We start from the raw sequence: 24,824 nt of genomic DNA, 5'->3' as shown, positions 1-24,824 counted from the left end.
ACGCAGTGTAGCCCAGTGAACTGCAGTACAAATATCGGACATTGAGGCCCCTCTGAAGATGTAGCCAATCCTAAGTGCGTGGTTACATGCCCAGTTGGGGGCAAGCCAGCATTCTCATACGCAGTCAAGACTGTGTCCACAATCCAGTGCAACAGTCGCTGCTTCAAGAGGGCCTGTCCTAGGGTCGGTATATCTTCACAGACAAATAGCTGGTCAAAATGATGCAGAGCTCTTGTCCTATCCACTTACCACCTCAATGTCCGCACCGGGAAGAGGGAGTTCAATCTCCTATCCTCTTTCTGAAGAAAACAGAGGTGGATGGAAAGACTCCAGTTCCACAGACTGGTTCATGTAGAAGGCTGTGATCACCTTGGGGAGGAAAACAGGGTTTGTACACAGTGACACTCTGCTGCCATCGTCCCAAATACACATACAGGAGCTGTGCACCAACAGCACCTGTAACTCACTGACCTGCTTTGCGGAGGTGATAGCCAAGAGAAAGGTTGTCTTCATAGACAGATACTTCAGCTCTATGGAGTGTATGGGCTCAAACTGGGCCTTTGTGAGAGCCTCCAGCACAATATCAAAGCTCCATTTGGGGAGAACGTCCCTCCATGGAGGGCGTAATTGCCAAGCACCCTTGAGAAAACGGGTCACCAAGAAATGCACACCCAGAGATACAGAATCAACAGGGGCATGGAATGCAGAAATGGCCACCAGATACACTTTCAAAGTAGAAGGTGACCTACTGGCATCCAGCAGTTCTTGCAGAAATTGCAAGATAACTGGCATAGGGCAAGACATGGGGTCATGACCTCTAGTCAGACACCAGTTCTGAAAGTATCTCCATTTATAGGCGTATAATAACCTAGTGAGGCCTGCCCTAGCGTTCTGTTAAGTTCTCACAACCACGTCAGATAACCCTAGGGTTGACCAGCGGTCTCATTCAGGAGCCAGATCTATAATTGGAACCTGCCTGGTTCCAGGTGCCAGAGAGTGTCTTTTGCCTGACTGAGGAGATCCAGGCGAAGTGGGATCTCCCAGGGCTGGCCTTGTAAAAGCTGGCACAGGGTCAAAAACCAGATTCTCCTGGGCCACCGGGGGGCCACTAGGAGAACTGTCACCTTCTCTAACCGGACCTTCTCTAGGAAGGCAGGGAGCAGAGGTATTGGCGGGAACGCGTAAAGGAGCGTCCTGGGCCACTCGTGGGCTAGGGTGTCAACGCCAAGTGGACCACCTAAGTGGTGGAGAGAGTACCACAGAGGTCAGTGTGCTGAGGCGATGAGATCGACCTGCGCCTTCCTGAACCGCTCCCAAATGCACTCCACCACCTGAGGTGCGCTGCCCAGTTCGTCACTCTGGGAAGATGCGTCACCTGTAGGGACAGCAGGTTCCATTGGGCCCAAGTCATGAGCCGGAAGGCAATGCGTTGCAACCCCGGGGACCGAAGGCCAACCTGGTGGTTGACATACACTACCACTGATGTGTTGTCTGTCCAGACCAACACATGTGCCCCTTGAAGCACCGGGAGAAAGTGCTGTATGGCAAGGTAAACCGCTTGCAACTCCAGTATGTTTATGTGCAGGGATGTCCAACAGCCCGACCAGGTGCCGCAGACTTCTCTGCCTTCCCAGACTGCCTGTTGGAGGAGTCCGTCGTTACCACCTGATGGCTCACCACTGTTCCCATCCGAAAGAGGCCCACTTCCACCAGCACAGGGCAGCCAAATACGGGCGAGAAACTGTCAGCAAAGGTGTCTGTCGTGCTTTGGATGCATTGAGACACGGTTGCAGCGGGCACATACTAAGTAAGCCCAGCTCGATGGCTGATATAGATACGGCCATCAGACCCAACAATTTCTGGCACAACACCAAGGTAACTCTCGTAACTCTCAACGTAACTGCTGAAACAGGCAGAGGCGATTCTGGATAGTTGCTACCCTGTTGTCCAACAGGTAGACGCGCATCATACTGGAGTCCAGCCGGTGCCCCAAGTACGTTGTGCACTACACCAGTGTATCCTGACTCTTTGCATCATTGAGGGTGAGGGTGAGGCCCAGCCTCGCCAGATGCTCTGTCACAATCGCTGCGTGGGCCACTGCCCTCTCTCGCAATTGGGAACAAATCAACCAGTTGTCAAGGTAGTTCAATACTCTGATCCCCTGCAACCATAAGGGGGCCAAGATAGCGTCCATGCACTTTGAAAACGTACGAGGAGCTAATGAGAGGCAGAACGGCAGCACGGAAAACTCGTAAACGCTCCCTTGAAAGGCAAAGCAGAGGTACTTCCTGTGCACGGGACAAATGGCAACGTGGAAGTATGCATCCCGTAAGTCCACGGTGGTAAACCAGTCGCCTGGCCAGACAGACTGGATAATGCTCAGTGAGTACCTGACCTGTGGTAGGCATATCCCAAAAGTAATGTTGGTGGTCGTCTTCGAATTGAAAGGGAACCACTGAACCATCTGAATCATTTGGTTCGCAAAAAGATTCACTGAGCCGAAGCACATGAAGCGCTTCATGCTCTTAGTGCCAACTCTTGGTAGATCTGCACAACTCAATACATTGAGAGTAAAGACAGCTCCTTATCTCGAGAGAAGGCATTTAGTGAAGTGGATGTGTACTAATGCTGAGAGAGGCAGTGTTTTATATAGTGACATTTCATACATATACATATATATATATACACACACACACATTATATATATACATATATATATATATATATATATACAGACGTGCTCAAATTTGTTGGTACCCTTACAGCTCATTGAAATAATGCTTCATTCCTCCTGAAAAGTGATGAAATTAAAAGCTATTTTATCATGTATACTTGCATGCCTTTGCTATGTCATAGAATAAAGCAAAGAAGCTGTGAAAGAGATGAATTATTGCTTATTCTACAAAGATATTCTAAAACGGCCTGGACACATTTGTTGGTACCCCTTAGAAAAGGTAATAAATAATTGGATTATAGTGATATTTCAAACTAATTAGTTTCTTTAATTAGTGTCACACATGTCTCCAATCTTGTAATCAGTCATTCAGCCTATTTAAATGGAGAAAAGTAGTCACTGTGCTGTTTGGTATCATTGTGTGCACCACACTGAACATGGACCAGAGAAAGCAAAGGAGAGAGTTGTCTGAGGAGATCAGAAAGAAAATAATAGACAAGCATGGTAAAGGTAAAGGCTACAAGACAATCTCCAAGCAGCTTGATGTTCCTGTGACAACAGTTGCAAATATTATTAAAAAGTTTAAGGTCCATGGAACTGTAGCCAACCTCCCTGGGTGCGGCCACAAGAGGAAAATCGACCTCAGAGTGAACAGAAGGATAGTGTGAATGGTAGAAAAAGAACCAAGGATAACTGCCAAAGAGATACAAGCTGAACTCCAAGGTGAAGGTACGTCAGTTTCTGATCGCACCATCCGTCGCTTTTTGAGCAAAAGTGGGCTCCATGGAAGAAGACCCAGGACTCCACTTTTGAAAGAAAAACATAAAAAAGCCAGACTGGAATTTGCTAAAATGCATATTGACAAGCCACAATCCTTCTGGGAGAATGTCCATTGGACAGATGAGTCAAAACTGGAGCTTTTCGGCAAGTCACACCAGCTCTATGTTCACAGACGAAAAACTGAAGCTTTCAAAGAAAAGAACACCATACCTACAGTGAAACATGGAGGAGGCTCGGTTATGTTTTGGGGCTGCTTTGCTGCGCCTGGCACAGGATGCCTTGAATCTGTGCAGGGCACAATGAAATCTCAAGACTATCAAGGCATTCTGGAGCGAAACGTACTGCCCAGTATCAGAAAGCTCTGTCTCAGTCGCAGGTCATGGGTCCTCCAACAGGATAATAACCCAAAACACACAGCTAAAAGCACCCAAGAATGGATAAGAACAAAACATTGGACTATTCTGAAGTGGCCTTCTATGAGTCCTGATCTGAATCCTATCTAACATCTATGGAAAGAGCTGAAACTTGCAGTCTGGAGAAGGCACCCATCAAACCTGAGACAGCTGGAGCAGTTTGCTCAGGAAGAGTAGGCCAAACTACCTGTTAACTGGTGCAGAAGTCTCATTGAGAGCTACAGAAAATGTTTGATTGCAGTGATTGCCTCTAAAGGTTGTGCAACAAAATATTAGGTTAGCGGTCCCATCATTTTTGTCCATGCCATTTTCATTTGTTTTCTTATTTACAATATTATGTTGAATAAAAAATCAAAAGCAAAGTATGATTTCTATTAAATACGGAATAAACAATGGTGGATGCCAATTACTTTTGTCAGTTTCAAGTTATTTCAGAGAAAATTGTGCATTCTTCGTTTTTTGTGGAGGGGTACCAACAAATTTGAGCACGTCTGTGTATATATATATATATATATATATATATATATATATATATATATATATATATATATATATATACAGGGGCTTGGCTAGGAATCTAATTTTTGTCTAAAAAAAACCCCCTGAATATCCTGTTCATGAAGTCTGGAGACTATTAATGCAAACTGCAAAGTAATATAAGTCACTAACTCTTTTTACCCAATGACCCACCTTGGATGTTGTTTGAAATTTCATGACACATACTTATTATTTTTAACAAATCTCCCAGCAAAAACAACACTGACCTAAAATGACTCTGTTCACACTGTTAGAAACACGTGATATTAAAAGGACAAGAAGAACAAAACTTATACATATGAATCAGTTGATGGGTTTATACCTTCATTGAGAGACATGCATTTGGTTCACTGCTACTGAAGTTGATGCTGAGACTGGTGGCACTGATGCTACAACTGGGACTGGTAAGACTGGTGCTGACACTGCTGGGACTGGTAAGACTGGTGCTGACACTGCTGGGACTGGCAAGACTGGTGCTGACACTGCTGGGACTGGCAAGACTGGTGCTGACACTGCTGGGACTGGCAAGACTGGTGCTGACACTGCTGGGACTGGCAAGACTGGTGCTGACACTGCTGGGACTGGTAAGATTGCTGATACTAGTTCACTGGAGTCGGATCACAAACAGATGTTGGATCCAATTCTGGAGCTGCACTCATCGTAACTAGGGAAACTGACCAATGAGAACGAGGAGCGAACAAGTCTGTTTGGCGCGAAGTTTCAATACCCCAGCTGTGAAATTTATATACAGCCTAAGATCACAATAACGTTACGAAGAAATGGCAAATAAATAACAATAATATGAAAACATGTCGATTATATGCCACTCTTAAAAATGTAAGTGGGCCTCAGCTGCCTCAATGTACACAACGCCCTTGATATATGTACTGTAAAAGAACTCACCCACTCGGGTTCGTTGCCCCTTTAAAAATACGACCCAACACACAGGAACTTGATTTTAAGCGTGGTTGCGCTATACTTTAATGAACACAAAATGAAAACAAAACACACAAAACAAAACCTGACTCTGTTTGGAGTGCTTACTACACAAGTTTTTCCCTCACTAACTAGCAGGACGGCTAAGCCGTTTGCCTGCCAACACTACCTACGCAGGTTTAACACAGCACACTTTTACCTTACTTTACGACTGCCAGGAAGCAGAGCACTCCTTTCTGCCTCCTTCTCCTCAGCAGCCTCGAGCACACTGACTGTTCTCTTTAAATACCCTGCACCTGGCTCTAATTTACAATAATAGCCAGGTGCAGGGGATCATTATTAATAAAACAATTAACAAACAATTAAATTAAACAATAACACAATTAGCAAATTAAATGAAACAATAAAGCAAACAAACAAACAAAGGTACATTCTCTCGCAGGGAGGTTTTAACCCCCTCCCTGCTGTCTCACTCAACCTGCTGCCTTACAGTACATGTGTGTATATATAGTTTTTTCACATACAAACAGCTTGTTGAATCTATGGCAGTGAGAACTAATGTGAAATAACAGGCACAAAGGAAAAAATGATAATACATCAACGGTAAGTGCAAAACGTCGATATAATAATGAGATTCGTACATTTGCATACAAAAGTAGTTTGAAATGAAGTCGTAACTAAACTACTGCAGCAGGGATGAAACTAGGTTACGGCAGTGAAGATGACTTTAATACATCCCTGGTAGGTCTACGAAGTCAGAAAAACCTACGAAAAGTCAAAATAGGAAAGAAAAAGCAATGATAAAGAGAGCCCTTGGGATAGAACACTACTATTGCAGTATTGGCAGAAATATTCTAAATATCAAAAATGCAGATAATAATAATAATAATAATAATAATAATAATAATAATAATAATAATAATAATAATAAAACACGCTGTATTATAATGTTTTTATTTTCAGTGGTATAAGCACATAACAAGTAAACAAAGAATAAGTATGGTTCTGTATTAACACTTCAGAACATCCAGAAATCACGAGAGAGAGAGAGAGAGAGAGAGAGAGTGATGTGTCTATATATAGCATTCAATGTACCAAAAGTATTTCATGTACTTAATTTGACAGTTATATATAAAAAAATGTAAAAAATCACATCTAAAAATATTGCAGTAATGCACCAGTAGCGGAATTAGCAGACCCCAACTTTTTAAATTAAAAAATACACTTTTTTTTTTTTCAGAGCAGTAGACCATAGCTATGTACACCTGTAAAATAACATTGTGGATATTTACTTACAATCTTCCAGAACAGTCACTACACTGAGCAGATAGCAAGCGAAAACACTATGGAGCATATTTGTGTTCTTTAAAAGCAAAAATGTTAAGTGATGCATTTCCACCTAACAAAAAGTTTTTTTATTTGTGTGGCTCACCCCCTTTTTACCCCGCTTCTCAGACCCCTTGCTTTCTTTTTTCTTCCTTTCTTTCTCACTTTAACTTGGTGTCCCTGAATTGATAATTGTCTCCTCTTCAAATACATGTAAAATATTTTAATGCGTGAGCGAGCAAGCCGTCCCACAAGTGCAGTGGCCCCCAAAATATACTCCATTCACTTCACTATAGTATCAGTTAAGAATTCAGAACCGGTTTCTTAAAAGCACTAAAATAAAGGGCAGACACAAAATAAACACAAACTGTAAAGAAAACAAGCAACATGTTTAAAATCTCAGAGTTTGTTGAAGATTAATAGTCTCTGTCTTCCTCCTGGTACGAGTTCATTCTGCGAGATCCGTTATTTGTTCTTTTGCTAAAAATAAACAGAAAATAGCCATGTCAAGATGCAGCATTGAAGAATGTGCTTGGCCATTAAACAGGGCGGCCACGTGAGTGGGCTTCGAAATTGAAGTTCTTTTCACTCACCGTTGACATTGACAGTACTGACGCGGGGTCAATGGTTGTTTTTGCAACCTTCTTCTTCGAGTCAGTCTCTGGAAATGAAAAAGAAAAGTTAGCACGCCTTTAAAGGGGACCAGTGATAACATTAATAAAGCTAATAAGAGGTAAGAGAGTGGATTTTAAATATGATTAGCACTCCTTTAATGGGGGGGAGTGTATAATTGGTCAGCCAGCACTCCTTAATTCAGGTTTGTTGTTGTTCTTCATTTTACCTTCAGGTGGCGCCGTCTCACCAGCAGCCCGATGACAACGCCAACGAGAGCAATCAGGATGACTCCGCCCACACAGATTGAGATCAGAACCCACAGCTCCATCTTCAGAACAGCTGCCACCCAGCCTCTGAAGCCCACGTTGCTGCTGCTCCTGTCATCTACTGGCAGGGAGAAGAACAACACAAACAACAGTGGAATCTCATCCAGAACTATTACACGCCAGTCATGCAGAATTCAGAAATCCTAGAAGAAACCCAACAAATTCAATGACAGACGTTTCCACTGGAAGTCCTTTTCAATGTATTTCTAAACATTATAATGCCATGCCACACATGTATTTTCGTTTTGAAACATGAGATCTGGTTTTACTTTAGTTTAAAGGAAGTTCTCGGTTTCTATGCCTTATTCTCTGGTTATCTGTTTGCAGTTGTACTACCTGGGTCAGCAGTGTCTTGTGGGTCTGAGCATGTTACTGGCTGAAAGCATGTCAGTCAAAAGGGGACACAGCTGATTGGCTATTGACAGGGAAGAAGCTAGTGAAGGGGTGGGGCCAGTTACATCCTCCAGGTGAAATGACCTAGGAAGTACAAGACAGACGGCTTGCAAACAGACTTTCCCTTAACCTAGAGCAGTACCTGGTATCATGTTTTCAAATGCACCTGGCTCTAACATGTGCTTCTTTCAAAACTGCACATTTGAGACCTGCAGTTGTGTGCACATGTATTAGAACATCCCATTGCTTCTGTAGTTTATTGTGCATATGAAATCAAACCACTGGAACTGAAAATAATCAAAATATGCAAATGAATGATTGTCTAATTTAATTGACCACTTTAATAGGCCACACATGTCACTAATTAAAAATAAATTAATTAAAAATGAATGAGAGTTTTGAGAAGTAGTTTAAGATGTAAAGGATAACACAGGACAGGGTGTGTGTTGTTTTGCATTAACATACGGCTGTAGTTGGGTTGAAGGCACGATGTGAAGCTGTATGCTTACACAACACAGCGCACAAGCCCTGGAGTGTATTATCCAGCTTCTAAAACTTTTTTCTTTCTTTTTTAAACCACGGCTCTGGGTGTTTCTTCTTGGAATCCTAACCACTTGTCTGCTGTCATGATTCTGAAAAGATCAAATGTGACAAAAGGAACGTCACTCATTTTGAAAAACTTTAAAAGACCTCTCACACCAATGTGTACAGTGCCTTGCATAAGTATTCACATCCCTTGGACTTTTCCACATTTTGTAGTGTTACAACCTGGAATTAAAATGGATTTAATTAAGTTTTTTGTCACTGATCTACACAAAATAGTCCATAATGTCGAAGTGGGGAAAAAAATCTACATATTTTTCAAAATTATTTACAAATAAAAAACTGAAAAGTCTTGATTGCATAAGTATTCACCCCCTATGCTGTGACACCCCTAAATAAGCTCTGGTGCAACGAATTGCCTTCAGAAGTCACATAATTAGTTGAATGGAGTCCACCTGTGTGCAATTAAAGTGTCACATGATCTCAGATTAAATACACCTGTTTATGGAAGACCCCAGAGTTTGTAAGAGAGCATATTTAAAAACAAACAGCATCATGAAGACCAAGGAGCTATCAAAACAAGTCCGGGATAAAGTTCTGGAGAAGCACTAATGAGGGTTGGGTTATAAAAAAATATCCCAAACTTTGAACATCCCCCGGAGCACCGTTAAATCCATTATTAAAAAATGGAAAGAATATGGCACAACTGCAACTCTGCCTAGAGAAGGCCGTCCACCAAAACTCAGTGACCAGGTAAGGAGGGCATTAGTCAGAGAAGCAACCAAGAGGCCAATGGTAACTCTGAAGGAACTGGAGAGATCCACAGCTGAGATGGGAGAAACCGTCCATGGGACAACTATAACCCGGACGCTCCACAAAGCTGGGCTTTATGGAAGAGTGGCGAGAAGAAAGCCATTGCTGAAAAAAACCCATATCAAATCCCGTTTGGATTTTGCCAAAAGGCACGTGGGAGACACAGCAAACATGTGGAAAAAGGTTCTCTGGTCTGATGAGACTAAAATTGAACTTTTTGGCCTTAGCGCAAAACGCTATGTGTGGCGCAAAACCAACACTGCTCGTCACCCTGAGAACACCATCCCCACGGTGAAGCATGGTGGTGACAGCATCATGTTATGGGGATGCTTTTTATCGACAGGGACTGGGAAACTGGTCAGGATTGAGGGCAAGATGGATGGAGCCAAATACAGGGAAATTCTAGAGGAAAACCTGTTTCAGTCTGCAAGAGACCTGGGACTGGGGTGGAGGTTCACCTTCCAGCAGGACAATGACCCTAAACACACAGCCAAAGCTACACTGGAGTGGTTTAAAAACAAGAACCTGAATGTCTTAGAATGGCCCAGTCAAAGCCCAGACCTCAATTCGATTGAGAATCTGTGGCAAGACTTGAAAATTGCTGTTCAGCAACGGTCCCCATCCAACTTGACAGAGCTTGAACAATTTTGCCAAGAAGAATGGGCAAAAATTGCAGGATCCAGATGTGCAAAGCTGGTAGAGACTTACCCAAAAAGACTCACATCTGTAATTGCTGCCAAAGGTGCTTCTACAAAGTATTGACTCAGGGGGGTGAATACTTATGCAACCAACAAATGTATTTTTATTTGTTTATTAACTTTTGTGTCACAATAAAAAATATTTTGCACCTTCAAAGTGTTAAGTATATTGTGTAAATCAAATGGTAAAAATCCAAATTAAATCCATTTTAATTCCAGGTTGTAACACTACAAAATTTTGAAAAGTTCAAGGGGGGTGAATACTTATGCAAGGCACTGTATATTTAATATGTTGTGTATTGATAATGTATTAATCAAGCTGTGCTTAGGCAAAAATAAGTTCCGTCGTACATTGTGCTATGCATCTGTAAGTTTAAAAACCCTCAACAGCCAATCAGCTTGCAGAATCTAAACATTCTGTTTTAGAAGCCTAATTAAAGAACAAAGTGGTCTAACATTTTCACCCGAGTGTCTATTGTTTCTATATCACTGATTGCTGAACGAAATTCTAACCCTCAGAGGTTTTCATTCAGGTAAATATTTAAGATATAAATTACAAATCTTGAGGTGTTCTAATAAATGTGCACACTGCTGTATACAATGAATACGTTATGTGCATGGGAACTGTGTTTTACTTTAGCCTCTGACTGCAGGAGTGTGCTGTGCTTGCCTGCTGTGCCCGGTGTGTAGTCGATGCTAGTTTGCAGTTTGCTGCCCAGGTATAAGTTGCATTTCCATGCTGTTGAGTTCATCTGGGCCATGGGGAGGGTCAGTGTGGTCTTGCTTTCGCCCTGCTGCATCTGCAAGTCTCTCGCCTGACCCTCCGCGTCGCTCCATTCCATTTGAAATCCTGATGCGTTGCCGTGCAGACAGCATACAACGTTACCTCCGCTGGACTCGACTAAACAAAGCACAGCACAGCGGGCATCAGTGATTACATTAGGATTCCTTCTCGGTCACTTGATAACTCACTACATTCTACATCTTTGTTTATTTATTTTTTTGCCCATTTATTTTACCCCCAATTTCGTCCCCAGTTTAGAATGTCAATTTATTTCCCCTTCGCCGCAGCAATTCCCCACACAGCTGCTCAGGAGAAGTGAAGGTTCAGCGGGCATCCTCTGATCCCACGACCAAGCCAGCTTCCTCGTCTACAGGAACTCGAGAGCGAATGTCAGCGAGCTACCAACCTCTAGAGGACAAAGGCCAGCCCTGGACCTGTCCGCTCTGAGCTCGCTGGCCAGCAGGTTCCTCTGTAGCATGATGAGGAGAAACAGTCCCTGACGGTTTTGCCTCCGTAACCCACAGGAGCGCCAGATCCAATGTGACGCTCCCTTCAGAATCCCCAGCGCAGACCAACGACTTAGCACAACTTAGCACAGCCAGGAGGCGAACCTGCACCCCTGTGACTGTGTGACCCTCACACCACACGGCAGTGCAAACAGAACGACAGATAGTCAGCTAACTCACCCTCATATATAAGACCCAGAGCAGTTAGCCATTAGTGCATACAGTGTTATACAGAACTGTGGGTACTGACATTTGACAGTATATCAGGCCCAGAGCACTCAGCTGTGAGCGATCAGTGTGAATCTGACTTACCGCTCAGCACGTTTAACTGGAAGGATTTACTCATCTTAGCCCTGTTGATTTGCACAAGGCACGTGTACCTCCCAGCATCGACAGGGCTGACCTTGCTCAGGCTGATGGAGTTGTTCCCCTTGGAGGATGACAATAACGGCCTTTTGTTCGGTTTGTTTAGTTCAAGGATTTCCTGTTCAGCGGGAGATTCCTGTGTAACGCGACTCCAGATCGCTCTCTCACTCTGGTACTGGGGTTCAGTAAGGCTGCTGCTCAGCTCGCAAGGAAAGAAGACTGAACCCCCATTCTTAACAGAGAGCATCCCAGACGAAGGGTCGGCTTGAATACCTGCAGAATGTAAATACAGACATTCGACAAACACGTCTTGGAAACACTTTACATCTGTAATTCATTCAGTGTCTCTAATTACTGTGTATCTGCTTTGTAGTTGCTTAGTAAATACATGTGCACTTACACATCATTACAATGCAGAGTCACACTGTACTTAATGAATAAATCTTTTTGCACGACGTATGCAAGTACACAATTGTATCAGAAAAGGGTTAGGGTTAAATGAATTATGTGTAATTCCACATGTATTTACTGTAACTACTAAGTAAATACACAATAATTAGAGACACTTAATGTAAAGTGTTACCCTCAATTTTAATGAGGGCTAACCAAAAAATCCCTCTTAATAAAAATGGCAACATTATCACTGAACCACAACCCCACTGATAAACTGCTGCATCCTGGGAGATTGCAGAGAGTCTGACCAACACACAGGAAGCAACCACACCAGCTTCTCATCTAGATTCCAAAGTGAGGTCGAAAATACCACTTAGAAATGAACTAGAAAAATAGACGTATGAAATATATTACTGTTGGCTTTCTACAGGGACTTTTAGAAAATGTAACATTTGTTATCCTAATATTCCTCTTATAATTCTCACTAATGGTATGGGTATGGGTTGTGGGTTTAGAGTTACACATGAATGATAAAGTTATATATATATATATATATATATATATATATATATATATATATATATATATATATATATATATATATAAATACAAAATTTTCATCAGCTCTTAACAGTTCACATTTGAGCAGTAGATAATGATTATTTTCAATGACAGAATTATCCATCTGTGTTTTTGATGTTATTTTATCAGAAAGACAGAAAGAAAGAAAGAAAGAAAGAAAGAAAGAAAGAAAGAAAGAAGCCAGCGATTCTCACCCAGCACCTCCACTTTCTGCTCCAGTTTAAAGGACCCCACTCTGCACCTCCAGGTCCCGCTGTGTCTCATTGTTAACTCTTCAATCTCCAGAGTGCTGCTTGAACTCCACACTTCCTCACTGCCAGGCTGGAGCCACACTGGCCTCTCACCGGAGCTGCCACTGACCAAACAGTCCAGCTTCAACGAGGAAGACTGCAGGTAGGGGCCGGGGTGCTCTGGAACCACTGGAAGATACGAGGAATAAAGTACATAACAAGGCTGTCATTCCATCCAGGGTTTCTAGTGACATAAACCACAAGAGCGCTAGCTGGGGTCCCCCTGAAATGACTGCATCATCTGGGGAGTTTTAGAGTACTTTATTTGTTACTATAGATATCCAAGAAGAAACTGTGCTAGAATTAAACAGACCAAACATGTCGACATAGTAAAGTTTCTACAACAATAAGAAAGTAGCATAAGATGTAATAATTCTTTCACTGCCTTCAGTTTCAGTGATGTTTGCCATCATTCAGAGTGGTTCCTATCGCTGTGACTCAATTACTGTGCTTTTTGTAATATAGTCTGTATTAAGATGCTTTCTGTAATATAGTCTGTATTAAGATGCTTTCTGTAATATAGTCTGTATTAAGATGTTTTCTGTATTATAGTCTGTATTAAGATGGTTTCTGTATTATAGTCTGTATTAAGATGTTTTGCCCAGTTAAAGGAGCTGCTCTTCAGTTCTAGTTCTTAGTGATAGACATGTGTAACACGGGTTAGATCAGCCGGCTCCCTCTACTGGACAGTGGATGTCACTACTTTTTAGAGTTATACAAGTTCATTTCCAACCTCTTTAATATGTCATTACTAAGAATCTCTTCTGAAGAGAGGCGGGGAAGCATATCGGTGTCGCACAGGCTGCATTGCTGAGCGCAACACTAATGAATCCCCCCACCCAAAAAAAAAACTATTTTCGACGTTGCTTACCAGAAACGACCAATAGGTTGTACTCTTTCTTTATACCAGAGATCTCGCATTGATAAAAACCAGCGAAGCCTGTCTCCACATCCTGTATCTGCAGGGCTGAACTTGAGAGGATTCTGGATTTTGATTTCATTGGAGTGGTACCTAGCAAATAAAACAAAATGCAAAATATAAAAACCTTGGTGGGTCGGGTGGCCAGGGGCCAGTTTTACAAGCACTGCCAGTCCTCAGGAAGCTGCTAGCTAACAAGATATCTTTACCTATTTCAAAAAACAATACTGTAATTTAAGATAGAACCATAGTTGATGGGAAAAGGAGAGTTATCAATAAACACTGCGAACACTCCCCTGAACAAGCACTGGAGCCGTGAGTGAACGCACAGAGGCTGGGTTCTGCACTGGGGAAGGACTGCTCAGACTTGCACAAGGTTGGTTGATCAGTCGCTTTTCCAGAAACACATTTTTGGGGGTAAAACAAAGAACAGGTGTCCCCCCCAGTGGTCCTGCTTTAATTGTTTCTGAATACAGAATATTTCAGGTGCTACTGCACTTGTGGGACGGCTTGCTCGCTCACTCAAAAAAATGTGTTGCATGTATTTGAAGAGGAGACGATTATCAACTCAGGGCACCAAGATATTTAGTGAAAAAGAAAGAAAGAAAGAAAGAAAGAAAGAAAGAAAGAAAGAAAGAAAGAAAGAAAGAAGTCTCAATAGTGGGGCAAAGCATGGGGGACTAAATAATTCCTCTCCCCTTCAAGCTGCACAGACGAGCAGAGGTGGTCTGGTATCAAGGTAACCTACCAAACAGTGTGTTTCTTCCTACATTCTTGACAATGTTGGTGTATGCAGAAGAAACATCTTTCTTATAGCTCCATGCTACTTGTGTCTGTGGTTTCACATCACAAGGCAACGTGACCACGCTCTTCTTAGATACGTATATGTTTCCATAGGAAGCTGCCTGTAAGAATCCTGCAAAGCATACAGAATTATACAAGGATTAACGTGCGTATTCGTTGAACACAGTCATTTTATCAAGAGGTCCTGGTGTGAGATAACTGGTTTACACTGGGGGTGAGCCAGAGTACTCCAATACACAGGGACAGCAGTACCTTTTAATTAAAAACTTTACCCTTTAATTAAAAGCATTACACTTTAATTAAAAACATTACCCTTTAATTAAAAGCATTACCCTTTAATTAAAAGCATTACCCTTTAATTAAAAGCATTACACTTTAATTAAAAACATTTGCCTTTATTTAAAAGCCGATCCCTTTAATACCGTAGTTGAAAGAATCTGATTTGATTAGTTTATTAAGCAGACGTCAGCAATCCTGTGTTAAATTCAGCCTTGCAGTCACGCCCCCTGGATACTACTTAAAGAAGTTTACCACAGTTGATTTATGTTGTCATTTTGCAGTATTCCCATGGTTATAATGTTTAATATAGCATAGTTTACCCAGGTTTGCTATGTTTTTAAATATCTGTTCTTTACAATGCTTCCCTATACTTTACCATACCTCTCTGTTCTTTACAATGCTTCCCTATGCTTTACCATACCTCTCTGTGCTTTACAATGCTTCCCTATGCTTTACCAGACCTCTCTGTGCTTTACAATGCTTCCCTATGCTTTACCATACCTCTCTGTGCTTTACAATGCTTCCCTGTGCTTTAGCATACCTCTCTGTGCTTTACAATGCTTACCTATGCTTTACCATACCTCTCTGTTCTTTACAATGCTTCCCTGTGCTTTAGCATACCTCTCTGTGCTTTACAATGCTTACCTATGCTTTTACTATGGGAAACTTTTATAAGGGTTAGTTGATCTTGGTTTGCTATGTTTTTTTAATATGCTTTACCATAACTTTCTGGTCTTTACAATGCTTACATGTGCTTTACCAGGCTGCCATTGCACGTTATTACACTCTGCTATGCTTTTACTATGGGAAGCTTTTAAAAGGGTTGCGAGAGATTTTGCTATACTATGTTTATTGCTTATTGTTGAGCAGGTTTCTGTATTGCTGCCAGTATAATGTGTTACTGTCACTCCAGTGCGCTTCCATTCACAATACTCACTCCCTACAGATGTGTTATTAATAATAATAATAATAATAATAATAATAATAATAATAATAATAATAATAATAACAGATAACAAATGCAGAATGACTGGGTGCATTTGAAGAAGAGGTGATTATCTATTCATGGATACCAACATGTTAAGTGGAAAGAAAGAAAGAAAGAAAGAAAGAAAGAAAGAAAGAAAGAAAGAAAGAAAGAAAGAAGCGAGTGTTAATACTCACCCAAAATGAACATTTTTAGCCAAACGCGCATGACAGATTTCATCTCGTTTCCCATGTTGGACAATCCAACGGTATGATTCTTCACAAGCTTCGACCAGATTTCTTACACGTTTCCAAACACAGAACAACACAGCAGCAGGTCTGTTCAAACACAAAACAGTTCAATGATACATGCACGTCACGATTAGAAATGTGGTGATTGCATGCGGGGGCAGCAGTGTGGAGTAGTGGTTAGGGCTCTGGACTGTTGACCGGAGGGTTGCGGGTTCAATCCCAGATGGGGAACACTGCTGTTGTACCCTTGAGCAAGGTACTTTACCTAGATTGCTCCAGTAAAAACCCAACTGTATAAATGGGTAATTGTATGTTTAAATAATGCGATATCAGTATAATGTGATATCTTGTAACAATTATAAGTCGTCCTGGATAAGGGCGTCTGCTAAAAAATAAATAACAATAATGTTGTTATTTACATTAGCTGTCATTTTACAGTTTATTGGAAATGGTTCTTGCTGATGAAATCGTTTTCTAAATCTCCCCGTCACGCGATGCCTTCTATTTGCTCTGTAGAGCACGCGTGGGCAGTTTTGAAAGAGTTATAAAACACAGTACAAAATATTTTGGTAGCAAACTGGGTTTTAAAAATCTCTGTTTGCATGCCTTGCTTTGTGTGAGAAATCTCACCCGTACACTTCCATTGGGATGCCAAAACCTGCGCTCCTGCAGTTTGTTTTATAATTAAATAAATATCCAAAACGCAGTTTTACAACAAACCAGCTCTAACTGAAGGACTCCTCCTCAATGAAGAGTCTCTTAGGAATCTTGACTACATCTCGTATTTTATTGCTGTGTTATTTCCTAGTCTACTCGTTGAAGTTCCCTGTAGTTATCAGGTATAGAACATATGTCTTAACTCGTGTATTTGTTTTTTATTATTACTATAATTACTGTATTATTAGGACGCTCACCGCGCCCCCTAGAGGTTGAGAGAGACACCTCCCGCGGTTCAGTGACGCTGTTTTTATGTGACGAGTGAAACAGGATGCAGTTGTCAACACGATGAACACAATAGCCATTAAGTGCCATTGGCATCCTCTGAGGACAGACTGTTTGGCATTTTTGAAGCATTTTTAACTGCCATCTACCTGTTATTTAAATTGTCTCTTTAACTATATTGTGATGATAACTTTAATTTTGTGAACCGCTTTTAGAATATAACAGATAAAATAAGAAACTGAAGCCTCACTGAATCCTAAAAATGATACAAAGCTGCACTTTTAGTTTATAAAAATGTTTCCTTATAAAGTGAAAAGGAGTGCAGGAGTCGGATGTTTCTACTGTAGAACTCTGCGTTTATCAAAGAGCGAGCTCAGCCCCAGTCCTTCCTGCTCTGTGTCACGTCTGATCATTCTTAGAGTGTCTTGATGTGGTTTGAATTCAGACTGCAGAACTCAGAGCAGAATGTGTATGTGTGCGCGCTTCTAACAGGGCTGAGTTCAGACTCTCTGCGGTTATGCTGTGTGCATGTTGAGCAAGCGCAGCACACTGCATCTGTACAGTGTCAGAGTGTCGGTGTTTCTTTTAATCACACGATGCTGGTATGAAAGCGGACGCCTTCCAGTCTCTTATTAACTCATATGTTTTGAAAGGTGGTTAACAGCACGATTCTGTTTACAAAACCAAACAACTGTGCTGTAGATGGAATAGAGGTCTCTTCAGAGCTCTCTCTCTCTCTCTCTCTCTCTCTCTCTCTCTCTCTCTCTCTCTCTCTCTCTCTCTCTCAGATTGGTTGTTTTTCTGTTTTGTAACACAGAATTTTTCCTTTTCAAAAAATAGGAGTTAATTTGAAAAAAACAACTCCTGTGTTTAGCACAAATACATTGTGTCGAAGAATAGATATATAGATATATACACTGCTGTGCAAAAAGTCTCAGACATATTGTATTTTTCTACTGTGATGAATTATGAGCATCAACAATTTACTCAAAGCCTCCACTAGTGTTTTCTACTATTATACCAACCTTGACCTGCATAAAGATGAAAAACATTGAGTGAAATAGCTTGCATCACTCGATTTTCAAAGTGTGGTATCCGAAGCATAATCAACAAGTACAGAGAAACATCATCTGTAATTGACAAAGCCAGGACTGGAAGACCTGAAAAGCTGTCTAACAAGGATGAGCAATACTTGAAGATAATATCCTTAAGGAATAGAAAGAAGACAAGCGTTGAATTGACAACAGAACTGGCAGAAGGCACAGATGTCGTTATCCATCCATCAACTGTCCAAAGCACCTTTGACCATTGTTCCATAGTCCAATTTCTGTGTTCTTGTGCATACTTTAGCCTTTTAGTCTTGTTCCCCTTTCTTAACAGAGGTGCTCTTACTGCAACACATCCTTTAAGTCCTGATTTCAAGAGTGATCTTCGTACTGTTGATAGTTGGAGAAAGACACCTGTGCCTTCTGCCAGTTCTGTTGTCAATTCAACGCTTGTCTTCTTTCTATTCCTTAAGGATATTATCTTCAAGTATTGCTCATCCTTGTTAGACAGCTTTTCAGGTCTTCCAGTCCTGGCTTTTTTAATTACATATGATGTTTCTCTGTACTTGTTGATTATGTTTCGGATACCACACCTTGAAAATCGAGTGATGCGAGCTATTTCACTCAATGTTTTTCTTCTTTATGCAGGTCAAGGTTGTTATAATAGTAGAAAACACTAGTGGAGGCTTTGAGTAAATTGTTTAGGCTCATAATGCATCAGAGTAGAAAAATGCGACATGTCTAAGACTTTTTGCACAGCCTATATATAGCCTATATTTAGGCTGTGTATACCAGCACTAAAAGAATGTTTACAAACTCTTCTCAACCGGGGTGCCTTGTCCTGGGAAAAAATGCATAAAAAAAATACCGTTCAAAACTCAAGAGTAGGTCCAATTAACAATTATTACAATTGTTTACAATCAGATGGATGTGCAGAAGAAGCTAAGATTATATTAGTTATTCCATATTAATGAGGTCCACTCATCAGTTGGAAAGCATGAATGACCTTAATCAGTATAATAAAACAAAAAACAAAAATCAAAAATCAGGATCAGAATTTACAAAAGTTGCAGCTGCATTCATACAGATATATAGCTGGCCTTATTTCACAGTAATATTATATATATATATATATATATATATATATATATATATATATATATATATATATATATATATATATATATATATATATATAGTGTTTGTAGTATTTGACCAGTGAATACAATGGCCACATTAATAATTACCATTGGGGGGATTTTTTGATAACCAAGTTTGTGGAGGATCCAATTTAGGACTGAATGAACGAACAAGTGTGTCCTTTAAATTTCTTGCACGTTTAAATGTTATCAAGGGTGGTTTGTCCTGTATTATTTCCTTATCGTTTCCATAAAACAATAAAAGGCAAAAAGGAAAATTAACTTTTTTTTCCCAACATCCCATATATAAGTTTGCATAGCTTGGTGCAGAGGTTGATCCCATTGTCGTACCCTTCAAATACAAAATAATTCGAGTTCAAGTCCAGTAATTCCAAGATAAAAGCAGAAGGTGGAGTGCTGTCTTCAATGGGTCTAGAATTTCAATAAAAATGGACAGCATCAATGCCACCTGTATGTGGGATGTTATAGTACAGACTCGTTAAATTCAGTGTGATTTCCATTTCTCAAAAGAACACTATACATATAATGAAGAAGAAAAGTAACTGACAAACTGAAAACTCATTATTTTATAATTATATATCTATACAAATATATAATATTTATATGCGTGTGTGTAAAAATGTAACTGCTAAAGATGAACCTTATAGTTTCATCACAATTGGACAGTAGTTCTATAAATATAAGCTATTGTTAAAATGTATTGGCGAGACATCCTTCTTAAACCCCCAGTTTATAAATCAATCAAATATTTTCGTAAAATAATGCAGGTTTCATTATAACTGGATAAGCAGCCACCGTCCTAATACTTACTGGAGGGACATATTTTAGGTTTGAGTCGTTAACGGGAAACCATTTTCTGCCTCATAATTACGCACTCCTGACGCGTCTTTACAGAGTCGGGTACAGAGCAGGATTAAGCGCACTAAGATGCGGTCGGAAATAACTGCGTCGATTTATTTTCATAGAATTCAGAAACTTTTGGTAAACCTGGTTACACAAAATCAAAGGGTTTAGAATCCAACCCCTCTCGTTGCTGCAGATTTCTGGATGTGAGCCCCCAGCTTCCTGCACACAGAAGCGGGTCTGCGCACTGATTTGAACCGCAGACCCCCGCGTACAGCACTGCGAGCCCACCCTGCCGATCGGTGGAGGGGAAGGGGGGTTCTTTCTTTCTTTCTTTCTTTCTTTCTTTCTTTCTTTCTTTCTTTCATATAACTCGAGTAACCTGATGATATTGCTAAACTATACATGTTGTTGATTTGATTCAATACTGTTGAGTCGTTTGGAGATGTGTTTTTTAATATACAGACGGTTTAAATTATATACCTTGCTATCCCAGCACCACAGGCTCGTTTCTATATCGCAAAGGTGTAAGTGCAAATATGAAAGGTCTTACGACAAGTTATCTCGAACACTTATAAACACACACACACACACACACACAAACGCACGCACGCACGCAACGTCATTCGTATTTCACCTTTCGACATCGTGTGTGTGTGTGTGTGTATATAATATATATATATATATATATATATATATATATATATATATATATATATATATATATATATATATATATATATATATATATATATATATATATTGATACAGGTATCTATTTCAAGTATTCAAAATCCTAAAAGGTATAGACAATGTCGACCCAGGGGAGTTTTTTGACCTGCAAAAAGAAACAAGGACCAGGGGTCACAAATGGAGATTAGATAAAGGGGCATTCAGAACAGAAAATAGGAGGCACTTTATACACAGAGAATTGTGAGGGCCTGGAACCAACTCCCCGGTAATGTTGTTGAAGCTGACACCCTGGGATCCTTCAAGAAGCTGCTTGATGAGATTCTGGGATCAATAAGCTACTAACAACCAAATGAGCAAGATGGGCTGAATGGCCTCCTCTCATTTGTAAACGTTCTTATGTTCTTAAAGTATGGATTAAATATTCGTAATATGTTAAAGTACAAATATGTTAATACACCAAAAATACATGTGTCACCACAGCATATATTATTCATGCTGTGATTTTAATATAGCCTATACAACGCTATAAATTTGTAATATATATTTTTTAAATATATATCCTGATGCGTTGATACATGTGTTTATTTTTAAATACAATATAAATGCTGCATGTTTACGGTGAGTGGCCTACATTCATCAAGCGTTTTCCGCAAATTCGCTGTTTCCGACACTTTTTCTAAATGGAATAAAATACAAACGAAAGTTAAAATACAATAAGTCACAGCGCAGCGCACAGCCGTGTATGAGCAAATCGTTCTTGATACATTTTACGTCTTATGTGGACGTTTGTAGCCTTCAGAAAAAATAATGCTAACACCGGATTTACGGGAAACGCTTGATGAATATAGGCAGGATGCAACAGTAGCTCGTTCTAGGTCTTTCGATCATTTTTCATCTGCTAATTTGATCAGTCATACCGTTTCTATATTTCACTGGAACAGCTGATGTCCTGGTTCAAAACAACGGATAACCATCAACTTGTCCTCATGTCTGAAAATACCCGCACCACGCAACACAGGAATGGATTTTGAATGCTCTTGAAAATCATATTTGCGTAATTATTAGTATACGAGACAGAAACTATAGGGATAAGAGCCCTAACACCCCTTGTCTATCTAATTGATGCTGTGTACGTAATTCTATATATCAACATGTAATGTACGTTTGGAACGGCACGATAAACAAAGCATTGTGTTACTGATAAAGTTATTTAATTGAATATATAAAAATAATTAGTACATATCTTAAAACACATCCGACACATTTAAATAACAAAACATAATGAGTCTAATTATTAAGGGAATTGTGTGTTAGAGCGTTCTGTTAGATTGAGATGATGATTTTTCAGATGACGTCCCATTCAATCGACTGAAAATTCGGTCAGGTGGAGGCCAGTTCACTAACCCTAACCGTAACCTTAACCTTACCCACTCTCCGCCGCAGAAGAGAGCTCATTGGCATTGTGAAGAGGTCTATTACATACCCTCCCTCTTCAAGCGGTTCAATACAATTTCCTGATCAATTTTAATTTGTAATTGTATTTATTTCTAAAGCGCCTTTCATACCACAGTACCTCAAAGCGACAAAATAATAATAATAATAATAATAATAATAATAATAATAATAATAATAATAATAATAATAATAATAAATAAATAAATAAATAAATAAATAAATAAATACATACAGGAAACATGTTAAAAATATTGCGTTTACATCTTCCGATGCTCTTGTCTGTCCAGTCTTAAATACACATAGAGCAGCCATGTTTCTCACGGTTCAATGAGGGAGATGGCTGTGGTCCTGCTGTTTTTATAAGCCTAGTAAACTGGTGTTGGTGGTAATATGAGCACGTAGTGTGAGCAACATTTTACTGTACTTCTAATATCGTATATTGTGCTCCCGACGTCGGTGTGATACGACATCGTATTGGTATATATAGTCGTTTTACAAGTCGTTTTACAAGTTGAATTAATAAACCACATTGGCTTTGCGTCTGTGTTTATTAACTTACACCGAGTCTACGATAGAAAACGAAGCTTACAAAAAATCTGCTGCAGATCGAACACTTTGCAGTGAGGAAGGCACGAAGAGTGAACGTTCTTTAAACCCGATTTTTACGATTAAATCCAGTTTGTTATTCGCGAAACTGATCTAGACTAGTGTCTAGAACACGCTCAGCAATATCAACATGTATTTAATTAATAAAAAGCAGTTTTCATGTTGTGCAAAACTGAAAAATATATAGAAAAAATGACGCACAAAGACATAAAGAGTTCTTCTGCCTAAATTCCAATAAATATATATTTTTTATTTTTATTTATTAAAACAAAAAACATACAGTTAAACAAGAAATACACCACCGAAAACGTCAACATTGATTTAATTTTAATTTTTTGTTTTTTTTTAATAGTTTGTCATCAAAGATCCTATTTGGGTTGTATTTTGAATTTTTATACATGATAATTCAGACTGGTGCGATTAGGATACTCAATTCACGGCATCGTAAACATTATTATTATTATTATTATTATTATTATTATTATTATTATTATTATTATTATTATTATTATTATGGCTTATACACATGTGTATGAATACATACAAATACAACATTTTAAAACAAAGCCGTATGAATTAGCCCTCCCCTCTCGATACTGTAACCCTGTTTTATCGCCTCAATATAAACAAGTAGAGTCGCGTCAGGGTAGATCTGTATTGTTCTGTGAGGATTTCAGTCTAACAAAGTGAGCACCAGGAGTTATTCAGTCCGTTCCCTCTATTCTTCATCGTGTATAATTATAGAAAGATCTTCTCTTAGTTAAACACAGGCCCTGTTGAGCTGCAGCCTTCAGTCCTTCCTCATGAAGAAGAGCTCCGACATCTTGCTTGTCTCTTTGCTGCAACATCTATATCTCTCTCTATATAATCTTATTGATTTCATGCTTATACACGAAATTGACCGGAGATTTATAATTAGTTCGACCGATTATGTGTTTCACCTAAAGCTTGGTAGTATAAGTAGCTGAATCTGTTAATTCTGCTTATCATCAGTACAGTCCCGGGGAAAAAAACACTTCAAATCTATATATTTTTAAATCTAACTAAGCCATGCAATATATAAAGTACCAAATGCAGTTCCTATTTTATATATATATATATATATATATATATATATATATATATATATATATATATATATATATATATATATATATATATATGCATTTGGTACTTTATATTATATCATATTTATATAGGATTATACATTATATATTTGTATACATATCTAATTATTAAATAATGAGTTTTCTTCATTATATGTATATGGTTCTTTTGAGATTTTTTTTTATTATTATTATTATTATTATTATTATTTTTAACTAACTGGATGTTGACCCTTTAACGGATCTGCTTCAGCCTCGTTGCGGTGTGTTTAATAGTTTGTAAGAAGTATCCCATTGGAATGGCCGGAGCGCTGTTTGATGTCTCGCTACATTTCAGAAGTACCGGTCAGGATGGGTTCGTTATTTAAGCACGGCCAGAACCCAATCGAATTAATAATGAAAATCCTTACCTGTGTGATGAGAAGGAAGCGAGGAGCTGGATTCAGAGAGACTGCGATGTGAAAAGATACTGTGTGCGCGCTGACACACACACATACACATACACACACACACACATTCGTGATAGGAAACTGTGGCATACCCAATCAAACAGGAAGTTTATTCTACTTTCATTTTAAATAAATCTACAGCAGCGATTGGGAGTGAGTAGTTTATTGTGCAATGCAATCCATACATTGTAATTGCTATGCATTTTCATCATTTAGAATGAAAGGTCTTTCTTAAATGTATTTCAAAACAGACCCCCTATCCCTAATTATCTACAGAACCCGTTTCACCGGCGTCAGCAACGTTTTAAACCCCACTTCCCTCCTCTTTA

General features: G+C 39.6%; 1 protein-coding gene across 2 annotated transcripts; it reads right to left on the bottom strand.

The window, feature by feature from the left end:
* Nucleotides 1-5,356: 5,356 nt before the first annotated feature.
* Nucleotides 5,357-24,586, bottom strand: LOC117425198 (uncharacterized). Of its 2 annotated transcripts, none has more exons than XM_034041969.3 (10): nucleotides 24,457-24,586; nucleotides 16,142-16,282; nucleotides 14,643-14,810; nucleotides 13,847-13,987; nucleotides 12,880-13,104; nucleotides 11,657-11,983; nucleotides 10,725-10,955; nucleotides 7,508-7,665; nucleotides 7,260-7,327; nucleotides 5,357-7,146 (listed from the first exon to the last, which is right to left on the bottom strand). In XM_034041969.3, exons 2-10 carry the CDS (start codon nucleotides 16,194-16,196, stop codon nucleotides 7,083-7,085), a joined length of 1,437 nt encoding a protein of 478 aa, XP_033897860.3. In that variant the 5' UTR covers nucleotides 16,197-16,282; nucleotides 24,457-24,586; the 3' UTR covers nucleotides 5,357-7,082. The 2 variants fall into 2 exon arrangements, with proteins under 2 accessions (XP_033897860.3, XP_033897859.3); XM_034041968.3 differs by having other exon boundaries at nucleotides 7,508-7,668; nucleotides 24,457-24,585.
* Nucleotides 24,587-24,824: the final 238 nt, after the last annotated feature.

The sequence above is a fragment of the Acipenser ruthenus genome, chromosome 20 (genome assembly GCF_902713425.1).
Source record: "Acipenser ruthenus chromosome 20, fAciRut3.2 maternal haplotype, whole genome shotgun sequence".
Taxonomy (NCBI): Eukaryota; Metazoa; Chordata; class Actinopteri; order Acipenseriformes; family Acipenseridae; genus Acipenser; species Acipenser ruthenus.
This window is presented reverse-complemented; position numbering and strand designations above follow the sequence as displayed.